This window comes from Vanacampus margaritifer, chromosome 20, assembly GCF_051991255.1.
Source record: "Vanacampus margaritifer isolate UIUO_Vmar chromosome 20, RoL_Vmar_1.0, whole genome shotgun sequence".
Taxonomy (NCBI): Eukaryota; Metazoa; Chordata; class Actinopteri; order Syngnathiformes; family Syngnathidae; genus Vanacampus; species Vanacampus margaritifer.
The window spans coordinates 10,976,568-11,001,258 of record NC_135451.1 but is presented as its reverse complement, the minus strand read 5'-3'; the positions used below and the strand labels follow the sequence as shown (position 1 = coordinate 11,001,258).

The window sequence follows — 24,691 nt, the reverse complement described above, 5'->3', positions numbered from 1 at the left end:
ACAGCAAGAACTTGTCAGTTATACAAATAGCATTTAAAAAAAAAAAAAAAGAATTCTGGGCTTTTATTTTGAAATTTTGAGAAAGAAATGTGGTAGGTTTCAATCAGTCAAAATTTTTTGAAATTAGGGGGGGGGGGGGAGATCTTAATTCTTGGCTTTTATTTAAAAATTTTGAAAAACATGTTGGTATAGATAAACTGAACAATTTAAAGTTGGAACGATTTCAATCGATCCATTTTTTTCCCCAATAATTAAGAAAAATAATTGTGGTTGGGATCAGCTAGATACTTGTTGGAATGACTTAAATCAGTCAAAAAATGAAAACTTAATAATGGGCCTTTATTTTGAAAAATAATTGTGGCTAGGGATAAGCTGAATAGTTTAAAGTTGCAATGGTGTAAATCGGTCAAACAATGTAGAATTAAGGGGCGGGGGGGGGGCAAAAATCTTTTTTTTTTAAAAAAAGAATAATTATAATTGGGGATGAGCTGAACATTTTAAAGCTGGAATGGTTTAAATCACTCAAATGTAGAAATTCGAGGGGGGAAAAATCTGTGTATTTATTTTGAAATTTAGAAAAAACAGATAGTAGAAGGGGTAACCTGAACAGTTTAGTTGGAATAGTGGAAATTGGTCAATCAAACGATTCGTGATGATCTGACGCTGTTGTGATGGTACGTCGTGATTTTGTTATTATTGCAATCCCTTCATACTAACTATGCCGAGCAAAATAAGAATGTGTTTGGACAAATATGTGATCTTTGAATCACGTGTAACTGAACGTATGGTGTTCCACAGGGTTCAATTCTGGGGCCTCCGCTGTTTTCATTGTATCTGCTGCCCCTGGGCTCCATCTTAAGAGAACAGCCGTGGCTGTTTAAAAGTGCTCTATTAATATATAATTTTTTCAAAAAAAGAAGGGTTCAGTGAATGTGCGTAGGAAACTGGTGGGGTTCAGTACCTTTAACAAGGTTACAAAACCAATAGGCTATCGATGTATCAATTTTGTGACATTACCCATATAGTAGTTGTATCACTTCAGCATGGACACTGTGATTGCAGTTTACTACAGTCGCAACCAAGTAAGACAATTTCCCATCCTAGGTTCTTGGATCATGGAATGCTCCAGTTAGAAAGGAGCTTGGGGGCATGGCTCAGCCAGCATCGACGGGTCAGTTAAATGCTGAAGCACTTTGGAGCATGCAGTTGGTAGAGGAGAGGCAGTTTCTCAGCACGCAAAGCAAAAATCATGCTTTTGCTATTGTCATAACACAACAGGAGAGGACAGAAAATGAATGTGGATTCAGCCTATGGTATTCTAACTTGGATGGATAGATAGATAGATAGATAGATAGATTATTTATTGTCATTGTAACATATAAAGCAAAATTGGGATTTCAATGTTGTCATCCAAACAAGTTGGAATAATATAGCAACACCTTGATTATTTTTCTCAGGACTAAATGCAGTTAACTGTATTAGCTGAATCATGGCTGGCAGCAGGCAAACGTCATGGGCGGTAGGTGGTGGTGGGAGCGGGGTTCCAGGGGGCACACTGACCTTGATACTACAGAGCTGCATCAGCATAATGACCAGTCAACCCAAAGCAGACCAAAACCTGAGGGAAGTGTGAGGAGGAGAGGGGTGCTCGGTTACAAACCACACAAACACAAAAGCAGAGGCGGCGAATGAAGCAGGCGTAGATCACAAGTTTTATGTGCGGTTATGAGAGAGGGGAAACCATGAAGTAACAGTTCATCTTTTTCAGATGAAAAACAGCAAAACACAAATAAAGAAAACATACCTATTACACCCTTCCAAATTGGAAGAGTAAGGCTGATTTCTTTACTTTTGCTGTACTTTTACACTTGAACATATTTATCTCAGCATTTATTTCCAGGTCCTTACATTTATTCATATTTGTTCATAACTTTAAAGACAGCACCAAATCATTGGTGTACTAGTGTTAACTAAATGGGTAGATTTTGGCAAAAACAACAACAGTTATAGCCCTAATGCTAACCCAAAAATATTTTAAGAGTAGTAAAAAAAAAGAATAAGACAAAAATTATGGTTAAAGCAGAACAAAGCAGCATTTGGCTTTCGTTAATTATAATGGGACCTTTGGACAAAAGCGGTATTGTTTTTCCTTGAATTTCCCTGGAAAGAAGTCCGCAGTTGGACTGAATTAAAAAAAATTCCAGAGGCTATATTCTATTTTTTTCTTTATACAGCACTGTAACGTTTTTTTAAGTAAACGTATGTTAACAGCAGACTGTGGTTGTGATCTTACCTTCTTTATTGTACACACAAATGGCTGCGCTCCCCCCCTTTGCTTGCGTAGCATTAGCAACTAGCAAGTGTGTAGCATATGTTATTCTGGTTATTCTGTTGTCCCCAAGCGTCCTTTAAGCTGTTTAATGACACTTGCGTTGGTGTTAACTGTAAAACTAAACACACGGTGCTAAGAATTACACCCACTGTATATTTAAATACAAAACATGCTTCGTTTTTAAAAACATCGCTAGCCTAGCGCTAATGCTAAAATCGAAGGGAGGATCCCATTCAAATGCTAACAGGAAGTTAGCATCGACTTTGGGAGTGTTTTTCCTTCAAATAGCGAATATCTACACACAAATGCTGTGGGATCACTTGCCCACGGGTAAGATAACACTATGCATAGGTACAAATTATTCCCAATGTGTGAAAAACGAGTTATTCTAATAGAATTCAATTGTAACTTTCTTCTGTACTCACTTTAAGTGTGTACGCCATGGATGCACGGCACCACACTGCCCCCAAGAGACCAAAACGCGCAGGAACAGTCAGTATTGGTAGTAGAATCAGTGAACAGAGAATTTTAATAGCGATAGTGTGTGCGTGACACCCATTGAAAAGGAATTGGGGAGGAGGGTAATTTTATGCTTTATATATATATTTTAAATAATCGGAAGATTGATCTGTATTTTTTTTTCTGCCAAAAATCGGTATCTGCCTCAAAAAATGCCCTAATATAGTATATTCATGGTACACTTCTTGTGTTGTGATCAGTTTGGGCATGAAAAGTTCTGATGTGTTTACAAAGATCATCAACAAAGGAAAGAAAGTGGGCGACCCAAACAAGTCATAACAAATCATTCAGTTTCCACACCACATTATGACAACCAGTCTATTACGTTCCAAGCTCTGACAAACGATAATACAATCCATATCATGTCATATAACATTGCTATTGTGACTACAGCGTGTTCACTTAAAATTATTTTCAATGACCGATTTAATATATGTATGTGGACCATTTAAATAAGCTTGGAAAAAAACAGTACAGTATGATGATGATAATGTGTCACCGTCTGGTTTAAAACCAGCTCTCTCCACTTTTTGAGGACTTGATAAAAAGACGCTTTACACCGACACGCATTTGGCATCATTGATCTTTTTCTAAGTCACGAGTGTCCATCAAAGCAAAGCCGCAGATGGTGCCGCCCACTTTGTTTGGAAAGAGACGGACTTGAACGTCAAGAGCCACTTGCCATTATTCTGATTTATGACTCCTACTGCCTACAACCTTGGATAATGACTCGAATGTTTTGAGCTGAGGATGGACAACACGGCTCTAATTGCATTGAACTAAGTCAGACGGGTTCACGCTTAAGTCCAAATTTGGTGGCAATGTAAGCCTATTAACTCATTTACTGCCATTGACAGCAATAGACGTCAAAAATGAATTTGAACTATTTCTATTAGTTTAATTTTTTTCCCCATTTTGTTAACAAGAGTATGAAAGCCTAGATTTTTTTTTATTTTTATTTTTTTTTACATTTAGAACAGATATAAAAAATTGTGATTAATCGTGAGTTAACTAGTGGAGACATGCAATTAATTACGATTACAAATTTTAATCGCCTGTGCCCCTAATTTTTAATCATCTTTTCTTTTAATTTAATTTTTAATAATCTCTTCTTTTTTTTTTCTTTTTTTTAAAGAAAATATGATAAAAAATTAGGGGCATCGGGCGATTACAATTTTTAATCGCATGACTGCACTAGTTAACCCACGATTAATCACAAATTTGATATCTGTTCTAATAAAATAAAACATTCTAGGTATTCATATTCATAACAAAAGTGGGAAAAGTGTTAAACTAATAGAAATAGCTCAAATGAATTTTTGACGTCTATAGCCGTCGATGGCAGTGAATGAGTTAATAATGCTGATTTCACTGAGCTTCATTGAGATGCCTTTTGATTTAAAAATCGTCTTTATAGGAACCGTTTCATTACACATTCCATCCAAATCAATTAGCAAATTGCCGCATGTACGCGACTATACGCAAATGCCAAATAAGGACTTCCTGATCCATTCAGGTTCAAATCCCCACAGTCCTCATTAGTCTTTTAGTATCCCATTATAAGGGTGACACAGCCAGTTACACTGACACACATGTCGAATTCTCCAGGGAAATATTCAGTTGTCCTTCGTTGTTCTGAAGTCCCCAAGATAAACTCGTATAATTGCCTTGGAAGATGACATAATTATTCATTGAGCACACATGCAGAGCAGGCAGTATAGGAGACAGGAAAGCATGCAGGAAATGAAATTATCTCCTCCTGCAGCTCAATAATGATCTCCGATGGTTGCCTTTCTTCAACTCTTTGTTTACACTAAAGATGAGTAACTGAGGTTGTCAGCCAATCATTGCTGTCCATATGGACTGTTAGATAATGTGGATGCTCCACTTCGCGTGAAAACCGTCACGCCCATTTTGAGACCGGAAGCAAAAAGTGCTTAAAAGACAACAATTGGAAAATTGGATCTGTATATTCAGTTAAGAATTTTATTTAGTTGTTTGACTTCATTTCCCAGCCTTCATTAAAATATATAGTAAAATAAAATTATAGTATAATGTTTTGAAATGTTCTGTCCTAATATTTGTTTAGCCTACAACAGAGAGAAAAATTGGTAAATATCGACCGATTTTTACCTTTTTTTGTTTTGTTTGAGGTGTTATTATCTTTGTCCTATGTTGTCACGTGATAATAAAAAAATAATAATTGGGGGGGAAAAAAAATCGGCAGAGTTTTGCCAATTTCACGTAAAAAACGATCTGCTTATTTTGAGACAGGAAGCAAAAACTGCTTAAAAAAACAACAATTAGAAAATTGGATCTGTAAATTCAGTTAAGAATTTATCATTTATATTCAGTTATGAATTTTATTTAGCTGGTTGACTTTATTTCCCAGCCTTCATTATAATATATAGTAAAATAAAATAAGCTAAACTAAAAATATAGTATAATGTTTTGAAACGCTCTGTCCTTTTTGTTTAATCTACAACAGAGAGAAAAATCGGTAAAGATCGACAAATTTTTACCGATTTTTTATTTTATTTTATTATTTAAATGTCAATTTTTTTTGTTGTTGTCATGTGTTAATGTGCAAAAAAAATAAGAAAAAAATTGGCTGATTTTTGCCAATTTCTAATTGTTTGGGCTCTTGATAATACATGCAAGTTAACTATTATTATGATGTTCTGACTATGGAACAAATTAGTTTTAAAATGAGAAGAAATTGGAACGCGAACGAAACTCATTCTCATTTTGATTGTGTCTGTCCCATTGTATAAGTTACTCATTTGTGACCATGTCTGAAAGTCCCGACTAATGGAGGAAGGTTAGCCATACTTCACTGCTACTGTGTCCCATTTGTTGTTGCTCCTCGGCAGAAAAATGTTCCTTTCTTGGTTGAAAGCTGACTTTTGTAAAGACATAAAAGCTCGTAGCCTGCAGTCAGAAATGAAACCTCAAGACATAGCTGGATACATTTATGAAATGAGAATTGCATATAGCAAGCAGATTCAACAAACTTTGACAATCTGGAACTAACATAATAGATATGAACAATAATTTTACATGTTGAGTTATTGGTGACATGCTGTCAAATTGACAGCGAGGTGAAAGTGTTATTTTGGCGAGACAGATGATCAGTTTGCATGACACCAACGAGGACATTTTTCACACAAAGGAATAATGAGTGTTTTTCAGGTCATGTGTTGCTCCAGCTTTTAAGAGGATTTTGAAAAAGGGGAATCCCCAAACAAAAGAGGGGGAAATCCCAATTTTACAGTAGTGTTATGAAAAATTACAGTCTCCGTATAAACAAATAATTAAAGTCCTTGAAAGTAAATTGGTACTTTCCATCCTTGTCCAATACAGAATGAAAGTGTCCAATAATATGTTGTATTAGTCTAACATAAATTTTCCTCACTGACTTTGTAATTTCAACATTTTTTTTTTTTTAAGGATTACTTTTTAACATCTGCGGACTACAGATGCAAAATAACCTTTTGGTTAACTCTGCCCCATTTACAGCAATGCTTATTAATGTGCATTGCGCCTGTTCAACAGCCAATAAATAAAATATCATAAAAGTAAAAATAGGACAGAGTGGGACTGAGCTAAAATCCTTGGAACAATGTTCATTTCAAAGATGGATTGTTGGATTTTTTTTATTGTTTTGCTCCAGTTACTAGCTTCACAAATACAGCTTCCACAAATATAATATCTGTGAGTCATATCAGAATTAGGACATTTTCAAGTATGACATTTTTGTTATGATTTTTGACACTTGACTCAACATAAATGACATCAAGCTAATTGCGCTAACCATGGCTACACTGAAGTCCGCCTCTGTTTTTAAGTATTTTAAGCTATAATTGAGTGTGTCACTTTTAAACCAATCAACCTATGTTCAGAAAAAAAGCAGAATAATAACCAAGCTTTTCTTTTGTTATTAAACGAAAACGTTTTTCCTGATCAGTTAGCATAGCAGCTAACACAGCTACGTAATCTTGAGCAAACACTTTAGATTGTTTTCATCCCTATTACTGTAATTAGAATACAATAAAAATTAAATTATTGTCACCTTGCTAAAATAAATAAAAAAATACCACAAAATTAACCAAATACTGATTCATATTTTATTTAGTAATACTTTAATTTCAAGGGTCGAATTGAATGATCTGTACGGATGTACTGGTAGTTAAAGAGATGTTTAAGGCAAAATATGATAATAATAATAATAATAATATTATTATTTTTTTCCAAAAGGTCATTATTTTAAGAAGGTGACATTATTATTCAAAATAAAATTCCTCTTTATTTACTCGTTTGGAAGCAGGATTTATTTAGCAGGGTACCAAAATGTATACATGACAAATCTCATAAAATTTGACTGTCTATTTTATTTATTTATAAAGAAAAAATAAATGTCATAATGCTTCGTTTCTGCAGTATTAGTGTCACAGCACAGCCGCGATTAGCCCTCCCTCAAAACAAAAGATATTAATGAAATCCTTCTCATAATCGATCCATTATTGTTACTCCTGCAGCGTTTTGAATGTTATTCGGCATGTCATTGTTTCTCCGAATAGAAGACGATGTAACATGCAAGCTAACGGGCGCAGTTGTGGGCCGAGCCTGCATCATCTATCGTTACACAGCAACAATGGTGACGGTCGACCTACCTGGGATAAAATAACCTGAGAGTGGATCATTCTCCAGATGCGGATGTGAAAACCGGAACTGGTACACGCCGACTACTTTCCATCGAGCTCCATTTGGAAAAGAATAAGAGAAAAGACTGAAAGATGAAGGGCTGATGACAAACACGAGAGACTGGAGTCACATCCTTTCCTCTTTCTCTGGACCAAAGTCAAGTGTGACTAAACGAGGAATCTGTTTCCTGTTATAACAGCACTCCTCGTCGACACACTTGGAGAAATCTACTCAATATTTTAATAAAAAACTAGTTTGCGTAAATATACATCGTGTGTTAACAATGTCGTCAAAACGTGTATAACCAGGGGGATAAAATTGTTCACGAGCGACTGGGCCAGCGCTGACGAAGTACGCTATTATTTTGAAAGTTCAGTTTTTGGCAAGATAGTAGATAAATATGCGTCACTTGATACATTGGGAGAAAAGTGCCTCACAGCCAATCAGAAAACGCACCCTCGCCCCTCCCAACCTTTCCTCGCGTCATCATCTCCGAACATCATCACCTCACCCGGTCTCAAAATACACAAAGCACTACTACTACTACTACTACTACTACTACTACAACAGATAATAATAATAATAATAATAATAATAATAATAATAATAATAATAATAATAATAATAATAATAATAATGAAAAGATTATTGTTGTATTCAAGACTATTTATTCTACTCACTGCAAATATTCAATACAAAAATGTGTGTTTCCTATGAAATATCGATGGGTCTTTTGATCTGCATTGCTATACTCACACTTTATATTGCTAACAACTATACTTTGTACATTTGTATGCATAGTACAGTATGTCCTAAATTAATCTAAAAAAACACACACCTCACAGCCAATCAGGAAACGCCCACTCGCCCCTCCCAACGCTTCCTCGCGTCATCATCTCCCAACATCATCACCTCACCCGGTCTCAAAATACACAAAGCTACTACTACTACTACTACTACAGATGATGATAATAATAATAATAATAATAATAATAATGAAAAGATTATTGTTGTATTCAAGACTATTTATTCTACTCACTGCAAATATTCAATACAAAAATGTGTGTTTCCTATGAAATATCGATAGGTCTTTTCATCTGCATTGCTATACTCACACTTTATATTGCTAACAACTATACTTTGTACATTTGTATGCATAGTACAGTATGTCCTAAATTAATCTAAAACACACACACACACCAGTTTGTGTTAAGTTTTTAATAAAGTAAAATAACATAATTGTATAACATAATTCAGTGAAATACCCTGCATATTCACAATTCAAAAATTATGAAATATCCACTGCACAGATTCTTTTGGCAGTAACCTTTCATCTGTTTTTTTCCCGTCATTTACTGAAAAAAAAAAAAAAAAGTTTTTGTGCCCAATAGGCCAAAAACAGAATTCATCTTTGACACTACTTATATATATATATATATATATATATATATATATATATATATATATATATATATATATATATATATATATATATATATATATATATAGTAACCTATAAAATAAATGGAAAATTAATGTCAACGTATACTGTAAATGCACATACATTTTCAAAAAAAGAAAAGTATACCACCCTATCTGACTGATAGTATGTGAGCATTTTGAATTACTTTTCTTTTCACACCGCTATCAACGTTGACACATTTTATTCATGCAAAAGATGCGCACCACCCCTTAGATCACTCTCAGATTAGACACAGCAGGGGGGACTCTGCCAGTAAACCGGGTTACAACTGCAAGACACCATATTTCCTTTGGTATCAAAGAGAGCCACTAGATATGAATAAAGCGCTTTCGCTTCACTACCGGATCAGCATATTCCTTACAGAGGCAGTTCATTTGTTTCTGTGTGGATCCTGCGAGTCTCCTCTTATTATTAGAACATGAACAGATGTGAGTTGTACTTTTAGCAACTGACAGAAGTCTGGTTATTCACAGTCATCAATTACAGCGGCGAACCGAGCGGCCGGGTCTCTGGTGGCACCTTCTGGACGGACAGTTTACCCGTGCTACTTTTGTTCCTGCATTAATTCCATTATCAGCCGACAAGCAAACTGCTGTACATTGTTCTCAGTTCTAATTTTGATATAGCAGTCTTGCCAAGGGAATTGCAATGCAATAACTTCATAGCGGGATAGCACTTTTTGTGTGGGTGGAACTTTGATTGAAGGGGAAAAGGGAAATTGCTTCCGTGAATGTAAATGAGCACCCAGCATTTACATCTTCCGAGGTTGGCTGCACTTGTGGTCCCCTGATAACCACCTGTTTCGCTGTCATCCCACCCCCTCAAATGATCTCCTATTCCCTTTCAATACTCATTTCCACTCCCTCTACTCTGCCATCCCTCACGTCACCCGTCTCCTCCAGACTTCATCTTCTCATCCTTATGCTTATTGGACACATTTTCATGGGCACAGCGGTGGCAAATTCAGGTCCAGAAAGTAAAAACCTTGCCACAGTTTGGCTTTAGCCCCTTGTGCTAGCTAGCTAGCGTCCTAGCAGGTAAACAAGCACCCGGGGAGTTAGCTAGGAAGATCACAAACCCAGCGGCAGAGGTGGCAAATCCAGGTCCAGAAAGTAAAATACCCTGCCAGTTTGGCTTTAGCCCCAATTGCTAGCTTGCTAGCTCCCCAGGTGCTTGTTTACCTGCTAGGGAGCTAGCTAGCTAGCAATTGGGGCTAAAGCCGAACTGTGGCAGGGTTTTTACTTTCTGGATCTGGATTTGCCACCTCTGCTGTTAAATTTATGAACCTTTTTTTTTTCACCATGTGTGGGGTTTAAACATCAATTATGTGGTTATGGTTCACTGTGTTGCTTAATTTCCCCTCTCAAGGGGGGCGGCCATTTTGCCACTTTGCTGTTGACTGAAAATGACATCACCGTTGCTCAAGTAACGACCAATCACGGCTCACCTGTTTTCTAAGTTTGGTCATGTACAGAGGTGGCAAATCCAGGTCCAGAAAGTAAAAACCCTGCCAGTTTGGCTTTAGCCCCAATTGCTAGCTAGCTAGCTCCCTAGCAGGTAAACGAACACCTGGGGAGCTAGCAAGCTAGCAATTGGGGCTAAAGCCAAACTGGCAGGGTTTTTACTTTCTGGACCTGAATTTGCCACCTCTGCCGCTGGCTTTGTGAACTAAACTAAAGTAGTAACCTCATTTAGGACTCACATGCATTTTGAACTTGCAGTACCACTTAAGGGAGTCTCTCGCTGCATCCAACTAGGCATTCGATGTTATTTCTAGCCATGTGTTTTCTCAAAAAATCATGAATTGTAGATGACAAAATCCCTTCAGATTTAGACTATTATCTATTTCTGTTTTTTGCCATATTTCTTTCACAAAACTTCTGTCGAACTGTGATTCAAAATACACTCCATATATACAGTTATGTACAATCGGAACCATTTTCTCTATTATAATTTGCAAACTGACTCAGAAACAGAAAGCATCTATACCAAACCGCTAACATCATATGTGCCCTGTAGCTGGCAGCAAGGTCCAGCATATTCATTTGATCACTCGCTACAAAGACAGATCATAATAAAAATAAATATCTGCGATCAATAACGATAGTTAAATCACTTCCCTTTGCCCTATATGACACACTGCTTTGTGGAAACCAGTTAAATAGCATTTGAGTTATGCTGGTAGTGAACATACAGTACATGAGAACATTGATCGGCTTTCTTGCAATAAAAAAAAAAGAGAGAGCTTCCATTACAAAGATAATGAGCTCCTCCAGGAATTGATTGACAAGATTTGCTAAAATGATAGCACTGGTGGAATCTCAGGTCAGGTTCCTGGGTTATCTCTATTCACATTCAAATTAGGTTATTTGAAGACTCAAAATTGTCCATAGGTGTGAATGTGAGTGTGAATGGTTGTCTGTCTAAATGTGACTTACAGTTGACCAGTTCAGGAGAGTCTTATGATTGAAGGTAATTTCTCCCATTTTCTGTGGGCAATAAATAAATAAATAAGCCATGACTTAGACTTCAGAGAGTGTTGATTTACCTGGACACATTATTATTGCACAATACCTGGCCAAGGTTCAGCATGTGAACACTGAACAAAATGGGTCCCAGGATGGAGCCCTGGGGGATCCCACAAGTCTCTGTTCTTTTGTCTGACCAAACGTTTTCGATTGGAACAAAGTACTTCCTGTTCTCAAGTTAACTACCCAGTCCTTTAAATTCTAATAAGATCAAATTGATGGACTGTAAAACTCAGCACTCAGATCCAAAAGGACTAAGATTGAGATTGTACCTGCATCAGTGCCCAGACGGTTGTCACTGTGATGAGGTCTGAAACCTGACTTGAAGTCTTCCAAACAGTTTATTCAATAGCAGGGGGAAAAAAATCCGTAGCTGTCAATAACTTTCTCAAGGACTTGACCTAAAAATGTCAGGTTTCAAATGTTTTTTTTCCCAGTATATTGGAATCAAAATTTGTCCTCTTTAGGAGACAGTGTTTTTTAAAGCGCTACAATAGGATTTAAATGGCAATAAAACTTTAACTAAATGAGTGAATTGGTTTAACAAACTGCTCAGTCAGCACATATTATTATTATAATTATTATTTTTAACTCCAGTCGACAACAAGTAGCTCAGTATCAGTCGTGTGAAATGTTGGCAGGTCTAAAAGGCTGCAGTTGTGAGATTTATTGAAAGTTATTTTGCCATCAAATAATATTGCTAGATGGAAACAAGTACTAAAGGAAATGGAGCTGGAGTTTGTTAACATGTTCAACTTAAATATTCAAATATAGTACCAATACCTAAAACATATATTTAAGTACTGCCACTTGTTTTGCGTTGAAGTGGGAAAGACTAGCTTGGCTGCTGCCGTCTCAATGTTGTATCCCACACCACCGGTAGGGGGCAGTGTGGTCATTCTGTCCTCACGCCTGTCATTGCATTCTAGCCGCCCCTCCCTCCCTAGTGTTGAAGTATTGAGAAGCCTTGCTGTGTGCTCTCTGTAACATCATGTAGTTCTATCTATCTGCCTCTGTCATACCAGTGCGGAATCGTGTATTTACATAAGGGGATGTGTGTGCGTGCTTCTGTATTGCTTCGACTTGTCTTTGCTGGCCAACAGCAGCAGGGCACACAATCTGCTGCATTGTACAACGCATATTGTAACTCTAAGCGCCCTCTTGCTCTCCTCATCCATCTGCTGCTCATTCCTTTATATTCATCTTGCACTTTTTCAATATATTTTGGTGGGAGGATGTGATCAAACAAGGATTCCTACATCTGAAACAATTTGGTGTTATGTATTTTTGTCTTGTGGGCTGTGTGCTGGCTGTTTCGTCCACTTTGAATTCCTTTATTTGAACACTTTTTACAGTTTCAATCGAACTTTCCAAAGGTGTTGTTTTGTTTGATTTTGTAATTTTTAAACATATCAATACTATACGGTTTCCATCAATGTTCACCTTCTATTTTTTCCCCAATAACACAATATATTTTTTAATGGCTTGTAATGTACTTGATTGAATCATACAATTTAGGTGAAATTAGTTTCCTATTACATCATTTATCAGTTTTCGGACAAGGGAACAATTTCATGTAATATTCATGGTTCCAGAAACGGGCGCTAAATGGCTTAATGCTCACCAATGGAGAAAATGGATGATACAATATTGATTTTAAGAAATTGAAGCTCCCCCTCGTGGCTGCAGAGAGACTGTAGTGTTAGCAATAAAATGAAAAAAAAAAAGTAAAAAGTTGTAGTGGTTATAGGACACATAATTATGGATAACTGACCACAATACTGATGCTGATACCATGTTGTTTGAACCCATGTCCCTTTACAGCCCCTGCATTGCTTACTAGAACAAATGAAGCTTAGTAAAAGTTCAGCCAGTAAGACCATCTCCTTGTGAATGCCCTCTAAGTCACAGCACAGTTTTTCCACTTTCTCTGCTACGGTCCATTAGTTTAGTCGCATGTATTCCAATCACACTCTAACGTGCTGCCCTTTCAAGCCAATTACTTTTACGCTGTCACATTTATGTGTTATCTCTCACTTTGCTGCTGTTAAACCATCATGACAGCGTTGTGAAAACTGTGACCCTCCTCCGCCCACACACCACCTCAACAGCAGTCCCACAGCTATTAAGACCTTCGGATTGGTTGGGCTTTCATGTAAACATTGCTACGCTAAGTTCCAGCTTGATCAGGTGTAAATCAGAGACCAGAGGTGGCAAATCCAGGTCCAGAAAGTAAAAAAACCCAGCCACAGTTTGGCTTTAGCCCCTGATGCTAGCTAGCTCCCTAGGAGGTAAACGAGCACCACCCTAAAGCTAGCTCCTTAGCTGATAAATGATCACCATGGGAGCTAGCTAGGGAGCTAGCTAGCATCAGGGTCTAAAGCCAAACTGTGGCAGGGTTTTTACTTTCTGGACTTGAATTTGCCACCTCTGGCAGAGACTGGAAAAATTGACTATAATTACCATTGATTATAATTACGTATCATCTAAGCTAACTTCCTGTAGCCTTTCTGTGGCGTTTCACATTTTATGTTAGCAGGATGCTATTAGACTTTTGTTATATGAAATAATGTGATCTTTTTGGACATTTTTGGTATTTAAACATACAATGCTTTATTCACATCTCAGGTTTACAGTAAACTTTAAGAACTATTTTCCCCTTTCTTGAAAGAAAGAAACAAACAAAGAAAGAGGAAAATATTGTATTTGGAAAATGTATTTTTATATGGTCTCTCTGTATTTCGTCTTTTTACCTGCGGGTAGGTCCGGAACATATACCCTGTGATAAATTGGTTTCACTGTACATATATCAGCTATGGGAAGTTGAGCTCCATCCACATTATATGGCATAATGGAAAAAATGCTTGGAAGAATTTTTCTGCTCAATACAACACTGGCAGTGTAGAATACCGAGAGACCCTTGAAAAATACATACCGTATATTTTTTGGGCTAATCAATATTTTTTCACAATTTGGTCAAATTCCCTTTGCTACTTCAAACTATTAGCTAGCTAGCTAGCTAGCTATCATCCATCCATGGCCCATACTGTTCTCTCATCTTATTAGTCATGTTTTCCTCTCTTGATTGAACGCAGAAATAAACCTGCTACAATTGATGAATTATGTTTGGACCTCAAGCTGAACAAAAACAACAACATTTTAAACCACTAAAATTACCTGACAGCATTTTCCAATTATGAAACACTTCTTTGTCTTTGTTGCCATGAATTATATATCAGTCATGTCAAAAAATTCCACTCAAAAGATTCTCAGCTCAGTTTAATAAAGGAGACGACACAGGTAAATACAGCCACAATCAGAGATCATTTCTTACACTAGATGTGAGCACTCTTGTAGGGAAACTATTATTCGTGTTCTGGTGCAACTACACACTCACAACACATGAAATGTGAAAATCAGATAGTTGTCCTTTACATGCCTGGGCTAGAACATCTCCAGAAAGGATGTTGAAAATGACATGACACTTAAAGTCAGGTCAATGAGTCTTTCTTGACTGGTGAGAAAGAACAGCGGTAAGTCTCCATGGGACCCTTTAAGCAAAATTAGATTTTGGAAATTAGGTTCTATTTCTGCCAATTATATTGAAAATTGATTGGTGATTCTAACCACCACCTGGTGTACATTAGTTTTGCGTTTATGTCATCAAGAATGTTAAAATGTTAATCAAAATGGTTTATGATGCTAACAGTTTGACACTAACTTCCTATTGGGAATTCCCCCCCCCCCCCCCCCCCCCCGTACAAAATCAAGTTGACATTTCGAATATACTGTACAGTGATTCCAGTTTGAGTTATCTTAAAGTTAGCTTAAAGGTTTAAACGTGGCATCAGTTTTCGCTTCCGATTTAATCACATTAACAAGTTGTAATTTAAAATGTATGGTCACTCCAATTTGAGTTAGCATAAAGTTAGCTTCAGTATTTGTTTCCATATTAATAACCTACAAAAATCAAGTTATCATTTAAAATGTATGGTAGCTCCAGTTTGAGTTAGCTTAAAGATTTGAATGTAGCATCAGTATTTGTTACCAATTTAATAACCTACAAAAATCAAGTTGTGATTTAAACTGTATGGTAGCTCCAGTTTGAGTTAGCTTAAAGTTAGCTTAAAGGTTTGAATGTAGCATCAGTATTTGTTACCAATTTAATAACCTACAAAAATCAAGTTATTATTTAAAATGTATGGTAGCTCCAGTTTGAGTTGGATTAAAGTTAGCTTAAAGGTTTGAATGTAGCATCAGTATTTGTTACCAATTTAATAACCTACAAAAATCAAGTTATGGTTTAAAATGTATGGTAGCTCCCGTTTGAGTTAGCTTAAAGGTTTGAATGTAGCATCATTTTCTAGTGTGTAAAATGCATCGTTGGCGTCAATAATACAAGGATGCGAGTTGATTTAGCTTTCATTTGAATCGCCTTGTTTTGCTGAAAACCGAGACCATGACTCCAATGCAAAATACTTCTTCTGAAGTACATGTTACACGAAACATTTGTATTAAGATGTGCTTGAACAAAATTCCGAGCAGATCCTTAAGCACTGCCGCCGTTGTATTTTAACAAGCCCGCACACTGGTAAGAGGACATAATCCTCTTTGAGGAGGGCACCGCGCGGTACTTCGCGGCGATCTCTTCCACTATTTTTGATCCCCGAGCGAAGTGAAACTTGTTTCAAAGCTCGTAAAGTGTTGCACTCTGCTCTCTTTCGAAACATTATATATGAAGATTACTAATGGAAATATTCTGCTGACTTAATTCACATGATCGTCTACTTAGCCGCACCCTTGCTTTTTTTGATGGCTAGATCTAGATATAAAAACTGCGACGTGATGTCTTTCAATGGGATGGCCCAGTTCGGACTGTCTGTTGCTACACAGTTACATCATTATACTGATTAAAAAAAAAAAAGAAGACTGTTTGAAGGGCAAATGGCTGATCATGTGATTGAGACGGACAGATGAGTTAAATGGAGTTAAAAAAAATTTTTTAAAGAGCAGCTAGAAACTTCCGAATCCAAGCACTTATTTTTTGCTCCACACTTGCGAATGTGCATTTCAGATTCTCCTTCATCTGCACATCAAATGAGCGGAAAGCCAGCCACCCATACTTGCGGAATCGAGACGTGATGTATAATTGAACAGTGAAAAGGTATGAGGGGGGGTGACAACATAGATGAGGAATTATTTCACTGGTGACAAGATCCCTAAATAACAACAGATGAGTTTTATATAGTATGCATTGTTTTCAAATTCATTCTCCCATACAAGCATTTGTTTTTATGCGAACTCTCAGCTAAGGTTAAATGTGATTATGAGTTCTTCATAATTGAAAAACGATGCCGTTGTAGCAGCTGGAATATAAAAACAACATGAAGCCCGTGTTGGTGGAGGTCATGTCTGCTAACACCCCACATGCTGCATTTTACAGCAGGCAAGCATGAATATGCTCCCCTTAGTCTAATCTCACTTTGGCCCACAAAGAGCTACTTAATTGCTTGACCTTTTGTATTAGCAACCCACTGACAATGACAACTACATTCACTGTAATGGTGATTTGTGCATTTATTAATTAATTTTTACTTGTTTCTATGCTGGCCCGCCCACGGTGCATAAAAGGTTGGGGAGCGCCGATCTGGAGCACGGCAGCAATGGAACCTCCAAACATTCAGTAATTCTTAAGCAATGTTTTCTCATGAAATTATGTCTTTTGAATTCATTTTATGCAGAACTAGACATTTGCATTTTTTGGGAGAAATTGGGTGTGCAGGCTGAAAGGTTGAATGAAAAAAACATTAGAACTGTCAAAATGAATCAATTAATCGACAACTATTTTAATACGAAAGTAATCATTTGGAGCCATTTTTTTTTTTAAATTCAGAACTGTCCAAATCCTCTGATTTCAGCATATCTACAGTAATTGTTCACTGGTTCTGTAGTCTTTCATGAAAGAAGACTGATTATCTTTTGTGTTTAATCAGAATAAGAAATTTGCAAACATTTGTTTTTAATTTGGAAGACAATGACCAAACTGGTAACATAGTCAATCCCCCTTTTATTAATCACTATATGAATACAAAGTACGAAATAAACAACAATCACTGGTTAATAGACAGTAATCAGAGAAAAAATGCTTTTGTAATACATTTTGATGCAAAATTCAAATTAAACCGATATAATTAATATAATTGATAGATTATTCAATTCTAAAAATATTCAATCGTGACAGTACTAAAAACGTTGAAGCATGCGGAATGATGTGGAATTACTTTTAATGATATGGAATGATAGAAAGTGATATTGAATGACATGGAATGAAACAATGAACCGGAATAAAATTTGCAATTTCTGGAGAAATTGCGGAGAAGGCTGAATAAAAAACATTGAAACATGTGGAATTACTTGTAATGATTCTGAATGATGTAGAATGATATTGTAAAGCATAGCATACAATGAACTGGAATGAGCTGAACATGTTGAAGTTGGAATGGTTTTAATCGGTCAAGTAGTGTTGAAGGAGTAAATATGTCCTAATATGGGCCTTTTTTTGTGGTGAAAAATTGGGAATTTTTCATATGTGCAAAACTTTGGTATTTTGAAAATCGTTCCGAAGGTGAATTTAATGAACTGAATGATTTCATTTCGAAATGGAATCAATGTGAACAAATGTTAAATGCACCATTGGGAATCAATGGTTTACAAGTGTTGGAAAAAACTGGGCCTCATTGGGGGAATTTTTTGGAATTTGGAATAAGAAAAATACTAGCCACCATTGCGTAATTATTTGGAATATGTTGAAATTGGAATGATGTGAATCGGATTAATTATGTCGAAGTAGATGTCTGTCAAAAAAGTGGCAGGAATAAAAAAAAAGAAAAGAAAAAAGGAATAACTTTGTTTGAAGGCCTAATACATGTTGCATAAATGTGTAACTTGCAAGCCCTCAGAACACCACAATAAGTGGGGCAGAAAATTGAATATAAAGAGATAAAGGAAGCTATGCTGAGAGAGTTTATGCTTCTTTGGATGCAGAGTGCGTTAGGGGTCAGGTGACCAGCTACACAAGCGCTACAAGCTCGTCACCAAGTGAATCCCTGGTGTGAAATGGCCTGGACACTTCAAACAAGGTCAAAAGAAAACAAAGACACATATCACCCAGTGGCGTCCAAGGACAGTAGGTAAATATCAAAGTTGGTCACAGTTTTGAAAGGCTGTCTATATTGGACTTTGTGTTTGCTTCAGTACCTCAGAAAAGAAAACTTTTTCCAGAACAGAAATGACTGTTACTTTGTTTCTTACATATACACAATGGCTGCAATGTTTTGACCACCTGCTCAATTAAATGCTATGTGCGTTTAAAACTTTAGAGGGTTGAAGAAATGTCAAGCTACGTTTATATGTAAAGGTCACAGTCACACTGTTAGCATGTTAGCATCTTCTCCATGCTCCTTGCAAGTGTGTTACTGTTCTAAGTCATTTTACCACTTTGTTCTCAAGATAAAGATAAAGCCAGAAACCTTCCATTAAAAAAAAAAAAATCTTGTTTATGAAGAGGGTCTTCTACCCAGATTTAGTCATAACTGTTTTAATTTCCTTATTTCCTCAGTAGAACTTTTATCTGTGGATGTGTCTTTGTGAGTGTTGTCGCGATTTCTGCCGGCCATGTCTGGAGGACCTCCTCTATTTCCACAACAATAGACCATTTGTCTGTGGTTGAAGTCAATGTGTTAGTATGATGTCTTTGAAGTATCTCATGTCCGGTGAACTCCGGGTGGGCTGTTTGCTGGGGGTTTTGTGGTACCGCCCTTCAAGATAGTATAAGAATGTTGTAAATCCTCTATAATCTTCGCATTTGTGAGAGGCTGCAGCCATTGTCTGGAACTCACTTGTGCCCGGAATATTCTGTACTGTAGAAATAAAAGCTTCGAAGCAACTGTTCATCGATCTCCAGCCTGCATTCGGATAACCAACATTCGCACTACCCGAAAGAAAACGAACACGCGGAGAAAAAGATCATTCCCTTCAACATTTACTAACTTAGTCAATCTGAGTGACCATGTCAAAGATAGCATGCTAATTCTGCTGTGAACTCGCCGTCGCACTAGCCTAAATTTGTTAGGTTGCTTTAGGCTAATATCACATATGAATACTAATTTGAGACACTCATCCAGTACCCTTGACATTATCCCCACAAGACTGCTCACAGAGATAATAGGGGCCGCACACTCCAATGGGCTCTCTATTATTAATAGCACTCATTTCTGGATACCCACCAGACCATTAGTACATGTTGTGTTCAAATGCTGCTCGAGCAACCTCGCCAAAAATTCACAAAAAATGAAGAGCGGTTTCCTAAAGATACACTCGCGCGGCGTCTATGAAATTCCCAGTTTCTAGAATATCACAATGGGGATTTGAGCGTGAACTACTTTTCCCCAATGCCCCTGATGTGAATATGTAAGCTTGGAAAAAATCATTGAAAGTGGTTGAATGCACACCGCTGCTGAGCTCCGACATGATACAGACACCGTCTTTGACCAAAACGACTGCTCTGCTTGAGCTGATAGACGTTGCTGGAACACTGCCTGTCAACAATTTGATGGTCTGCGGATAATGTTTTGGCGGCATCAGAGTGATGTCACCGATATGGCAATTCGAAATTGATAAAAACCGCCCAACAACCGAGAAGTCAGACACTTAGCCGACTGGAATCGGGCGCTGTTATCAGACGTGACAAATGTGTTATCACACAACACAAGAGGCTCGGGAATGCTTCATCATTCACTGCGCACTCAACCCCTGCATGTTGTTGCACTCATTGAAAATTAATTTGCTTCGGCTTTGTCATCATAACCGTCATAGCCACAGTTACAGGGCTTCCGCTATAATTATAGCACGTGCAAAGGACACGTCATATCCACTCTTATGGCCTGTCAGAATTATACCAATGGGTCACCCATTATTAGGCACAACAAATTGCAAGGAACTTGTCTAACTAATGTTAATCAAGCAGAATATATTCATCTGCGACAGGCTGACCGGTCTGGGCCAGCCTTTTATTCATGGGATACTTTAAACACTACAACTGAGCCATAATTCCACAGGATATGTTATACAAATTCTTATTCTTGACAAAACATGAAAGTCTTACAATGGCTGTGCTTCTTCGGGGGCTCCTGAATAAAGAAGGAACAACAGATCAAAAATCTCTTTTTGATGCAACCCTTGAAGTACTTAAATACATTTCATTGCAATATTGGAATAGAGCGACGGAATATATCAAATGCTTTCCTTAAAATGAAAGTAAAAAGGAAGGGAAATTCTCTCCGCCATGCTTCAACCCACTTGACCCTGAAAGTCCAGTACATTAGGCTTGTGCGAGGGACTCTTAAAAGATGTGGGCTACTTGAATGATAAAAAATAAATTTTAAATAGGGTGGCCAGATTTTCAAAATCACAAACTGAGACATTACAATTCAGCTGAAAATTAAATGAACACCAGATTTTCACCAGGAGCTATTGAAGGTATCATTTGATTACTTTATTAAGTGTAATCTTTGCGTGTTCAAAATAATTGCATTGAGATCTCATGAAGAAGTTTTCTTTGCAAAGATTTTTTTAAGAGCTCTTAAGACACAATTAGAAAGCCTACATTTGAAAGCAATGTCCAGCCCCAAGTGTGTGCCAGAATAGAAAACACCCACTCTTTTATACATAAAAAATAAAAGGTTTCTATCCCCCTCTCAGGTTGAACAAAGGTTTAGTGATGATAATAAATAGACATGTTTACTCCAGCTCCCCTACCAGCTCGGGAAACAGATGTAAACAGGATTTGACCTTAGACCTTCAGTTTTTACGACCAAATGACTAATGACAAGAGACTCTGACAACTTTCTGCAACATACACATCCTTATCTCAAGAGCTGGTGAGGAGTAAGAGGTTGAAATGAAGTTCACAAAATGATTATCACATTGTAGTCATTTCAATACATACAGTTATATGGCACCTATATACTTATAAGTAAATTCAAAAATAGTACAAATATAAATTGAAAATGTTAAATGTCTTCATTATTTATAACAGATTGAATCGCTAGTCAAACAACTGTCCTGTGGTTGTGTATTACTTTAGCTAAAGCTAATGGTACAGCTGGTCACCCTATGTTAAACTGGTCACTACCATTCATGCTAAAAAATCAACAGAATGTAGCGTTGTATAACTCCGTGATGGCACGGAAACTCTGTCACAGTTTGACCTTGTGTGAGTATGTCCTTTAATGACCTTTTTCATAGCGACAATGTAAGTAGCTGTTGTTTAAGAGTTTAGAATTATCTTAACATCGATGCTAATTTCATTAGCCAGTCCATTTCACATTAGCATTAAGCTAGCAGATGAAGTTTTATAGTTTCGTTGGGCAATTTGTAGTTTAAATATCCATCCATCCATTTATTATTGTTCAGTTTTACAATAAAGTTCAACTGGGAGTGACAAATAAAGGTTGACCAAAGTGCTTATTTGTATTTATTGTGCAGCAGACAGGAAAATACTCAGTCCGTATTTTTAAAGCAGTAAGATAATGGAGTCACCAAAAAGTTCAGGCACAAAAATATTCATAGTTTGCTAAAATGAACACAACTTAACAAATAGTTTGGCATCTTGAGTTCAAATTCTGAGCGAACCAGCGTGTTTGAATTCCCACTCTGCTTCACTTCATTGTCATCCGTCACAATGATAGTCATCATCGTCTGATGTAAACAGATTAGATGATGAATGGGCCTGGAATGGGAAAAGATGAGCGGACATGCTTCATTAAAAGAAAGTGCAAGCAAACTAGATGAAAATACACGAGCACCCAAATAAAGATTGCTCATTTAATCAGCAGCAAAGCATAACGAAAGCTTCTGAGAGGAAGCAGTTGATTGAGTTTAAATTGAACTTAATCAAAGAGAATGGATTTATCAGATACTGCATAACCAGCCAGATTAACCCCCGATTTTCAAGTTCAAAGTAGCATTAAAGCAGTAGCAGTGAAGGCTACGCATTTTTTTTGTGTGGTTTTAATCAAAAGAAATACGATTTGAGTTTTAACTGCATGTCACTACAAACGTCAAGGGACTGCAAAACGGCCGAACAAACTGCATGTATGTAACATACAACATGAGAGAGCAAATGTGAGACTGACATCGTGGCACATACTTCAAATCTCGTTGATTCTAAAAGGATAGCAGCAAATCGGGGGACTATATTATACACGAGCACAGAGAAGAAAAAAAAGCTTTTAAGGGTGATTTTGGCATATACACGGGTGCGTGTTATTCACAGGGTTTTACAGAAAGTGGAAATCATGTGGGACGGGTCTTTTTTAATATGGTCTCTCTTGACAAAAATGTGATGAGGACGTCCCTTTTGTATTGTTTGCGCCTAGGGATGCTGTGAAGGAGTCTTATGTCCCTCTAGTGTTTTTGATATTGGCCCAATTAATTAATTCCCTTTGCCTTAAACTGAAGAAAAATAGCAAGACTCTTTAAAAAATCTGGGCGACTTCCAGGAGCAGCTTGCAGCGTGCCAATATGGTGGTGAAGCAAAAATATTGGTTCTGTGTAGGCATTTGATAAATCCACTATTTAAGAGGGGATTGAGTGTTAATGACAATATTTGAATGTTGCCAGTTAGTCTGTCTACAAAGTTGACCAGACCTTATGAGAGTCAAAAGCACCTTGTTGAAATGAGCTGTTGTTAGAACACTTGATAGATGGCGTAAAATGTGTGTTTGCCACATTAAAATTCTCCAAGCGTGTGACCCTTCAAAGGTAGTTGGAAGTGCAGAAGGCAATTAACCAAAACCCAGTCGTCTGTTGACTCTGGAGGTGTAAGTACTGTGGGAACTGGAGCTGTGCTGCTGCGGGAGGAGGTCACCCATACGGTCAGTTATTTATTTTCCCAGAAATTCTCTATTGAGCTATTCTACCATTGAGAAGAACTTGGCACTATTCCTAGCTTCACAATATCTTGAGGTGTATGTTTCCACATAGCTTCCTGCTAACATTTGTTCTCACAAACATTCTATCAGTCAGTTACAAGTCACTAAAACTTAATTTGAGACCAAACGACCACCTATTGCTTCTAATTCAGAAACCTTGACTCTGTGTTTACATGTTTACATCTATTGACCATAGCAGTATTCATGAGCACATGTATTAAGCCGTAGCTCCCTGCTAACAAGCGTTAGCAAGCATTCTGTTAGTTACAAGCCACTGAAGCTTCATTTGAGACCAAACGACCACCTGTTGCTTCTAATTCAGAAACCTTGACTCTGTGTTTACATCTATTGACCATAGCAGTATTCATGAGCACATTTACTAAGCCGTAGCTTCCTGCTAACAAGCGCTAGCAAGCATTCTGTTAGTTACAAACCACTGAAACTTCATTTAAGACCAATTGACCACCTGTTGCTTCTAATTCAGAAACCTTGACTCTGTGTTTACATCTATTGACCATAGCAGTATTCATGAGCACATGTATTAAGCCGTAGCTTCCTGCTAACAAGCGTTAGCAAGCATTGTGTTAGTTACAAGCCACTGAAACTTCATTTGCGACCAAACGACCTCCTATTGCTTCTAATTCAGAAACCTTGACCCTGTGTTTACATCTATTGACCACAGCGGCTCCCTTTGACAAAATAATAAACTATGCCGTCTCTCCCTTCGCCCTTGAAGACTTTTTGCTCATGAAAATTCACTTGAGTTTTTAGAGAAATGGAAAGGGCACTTAAGATGGTTTGCGAGGATCTCCCGAGGAGGAGGACGGCCCCCGGGCAAGGCATGGAGGGCATGCTAAACCACAATCAGTCAGAGTTCCATTTGTAGTTCACCCCACCCCAACGCCGTCCCCCCCCCCACCCCTTTAACTGCTTTTTTAGTCTCTCCCTTGCGTCTGACGAAGTAACTTGAATCAAGTGAGGGAAGAGTGGGAGGAGGAAAAGGTTTTTCATATAGAGATTTTCCTTATCAAAATTAAATGTGTTTTTCATTAAAAGAGTGGAAAATTGTCAACAAGTACATAAAAATACTGGCCTAATCAAAATGAGTGTGCGACCTGTTCTAAGTGTGCCA

At 37.3% G+C, this 24,691-nt stretch overlaps 1 protein-coding gene and 1 long non-coding RNA gene across 6 annotated transcripts in view; one reads left to right on the top strand and one right to left on the bottom strand.

Annotated features, from left to right (window-relative positions):
• hecw1a (HECT, C2 and WW domain containing E3 ubiquitin protein ligase 1a) overlaps nucleotides 1–7,837 on the bottom strand; it is a 33,646-nt gene extending 25,809 nt beyond the window's left edge. The window contains exons 1-2 of one of the 4 annotated variants that reach the window (XM_077554528.1): nucleotides 7,525–7,837; nucleotides 1,561–1,618 (exon numbers count right to left, since the gene is read on the bottom strand). In XM_077554528.1, the coding sequence (XP_077410654.1) occupies nucleotides 1,561–1,587 (27 nt within the window). In that variant the 5' untranslated portion in view covers nucleotides 1,588–1,618; nucleotides 7,525–7,837. Of the gene's footprint in view, nucleotides 1–1,560; nucleotides 1,619–2,293; nucleotides 2,646–7,524 lie in introns of those variants that run through there. The other 3 variants (XM_077554529.1, XM_077554527.1, XM_077554530.1) reach the window with 3 other exon arrangements.
• LOC144040383 (uncharacterized) overlaps nucleotides 1–17,970 on the top strand; it is a 31,451-nt gene extending 13,481 nt beyond the window's left edge. For both annotated transcript variants that reach the window (XR_013289719.1, XR_013289717.1), the window contains 2 exons: nucleotides 16,641–16,730; nucleotides 17,198–17,970. This is a non-coding gene — a long non-coding RNA (uncharacterized LOC144040383). The remainder of the gene's footprint in view (nucleotides 1–16,640; nucleotides 16,731–17,197) is intronic.
• The last annotated feature ends 6,721 nt before the right edge of the window (nucleotides 17,971–24,691 follow it).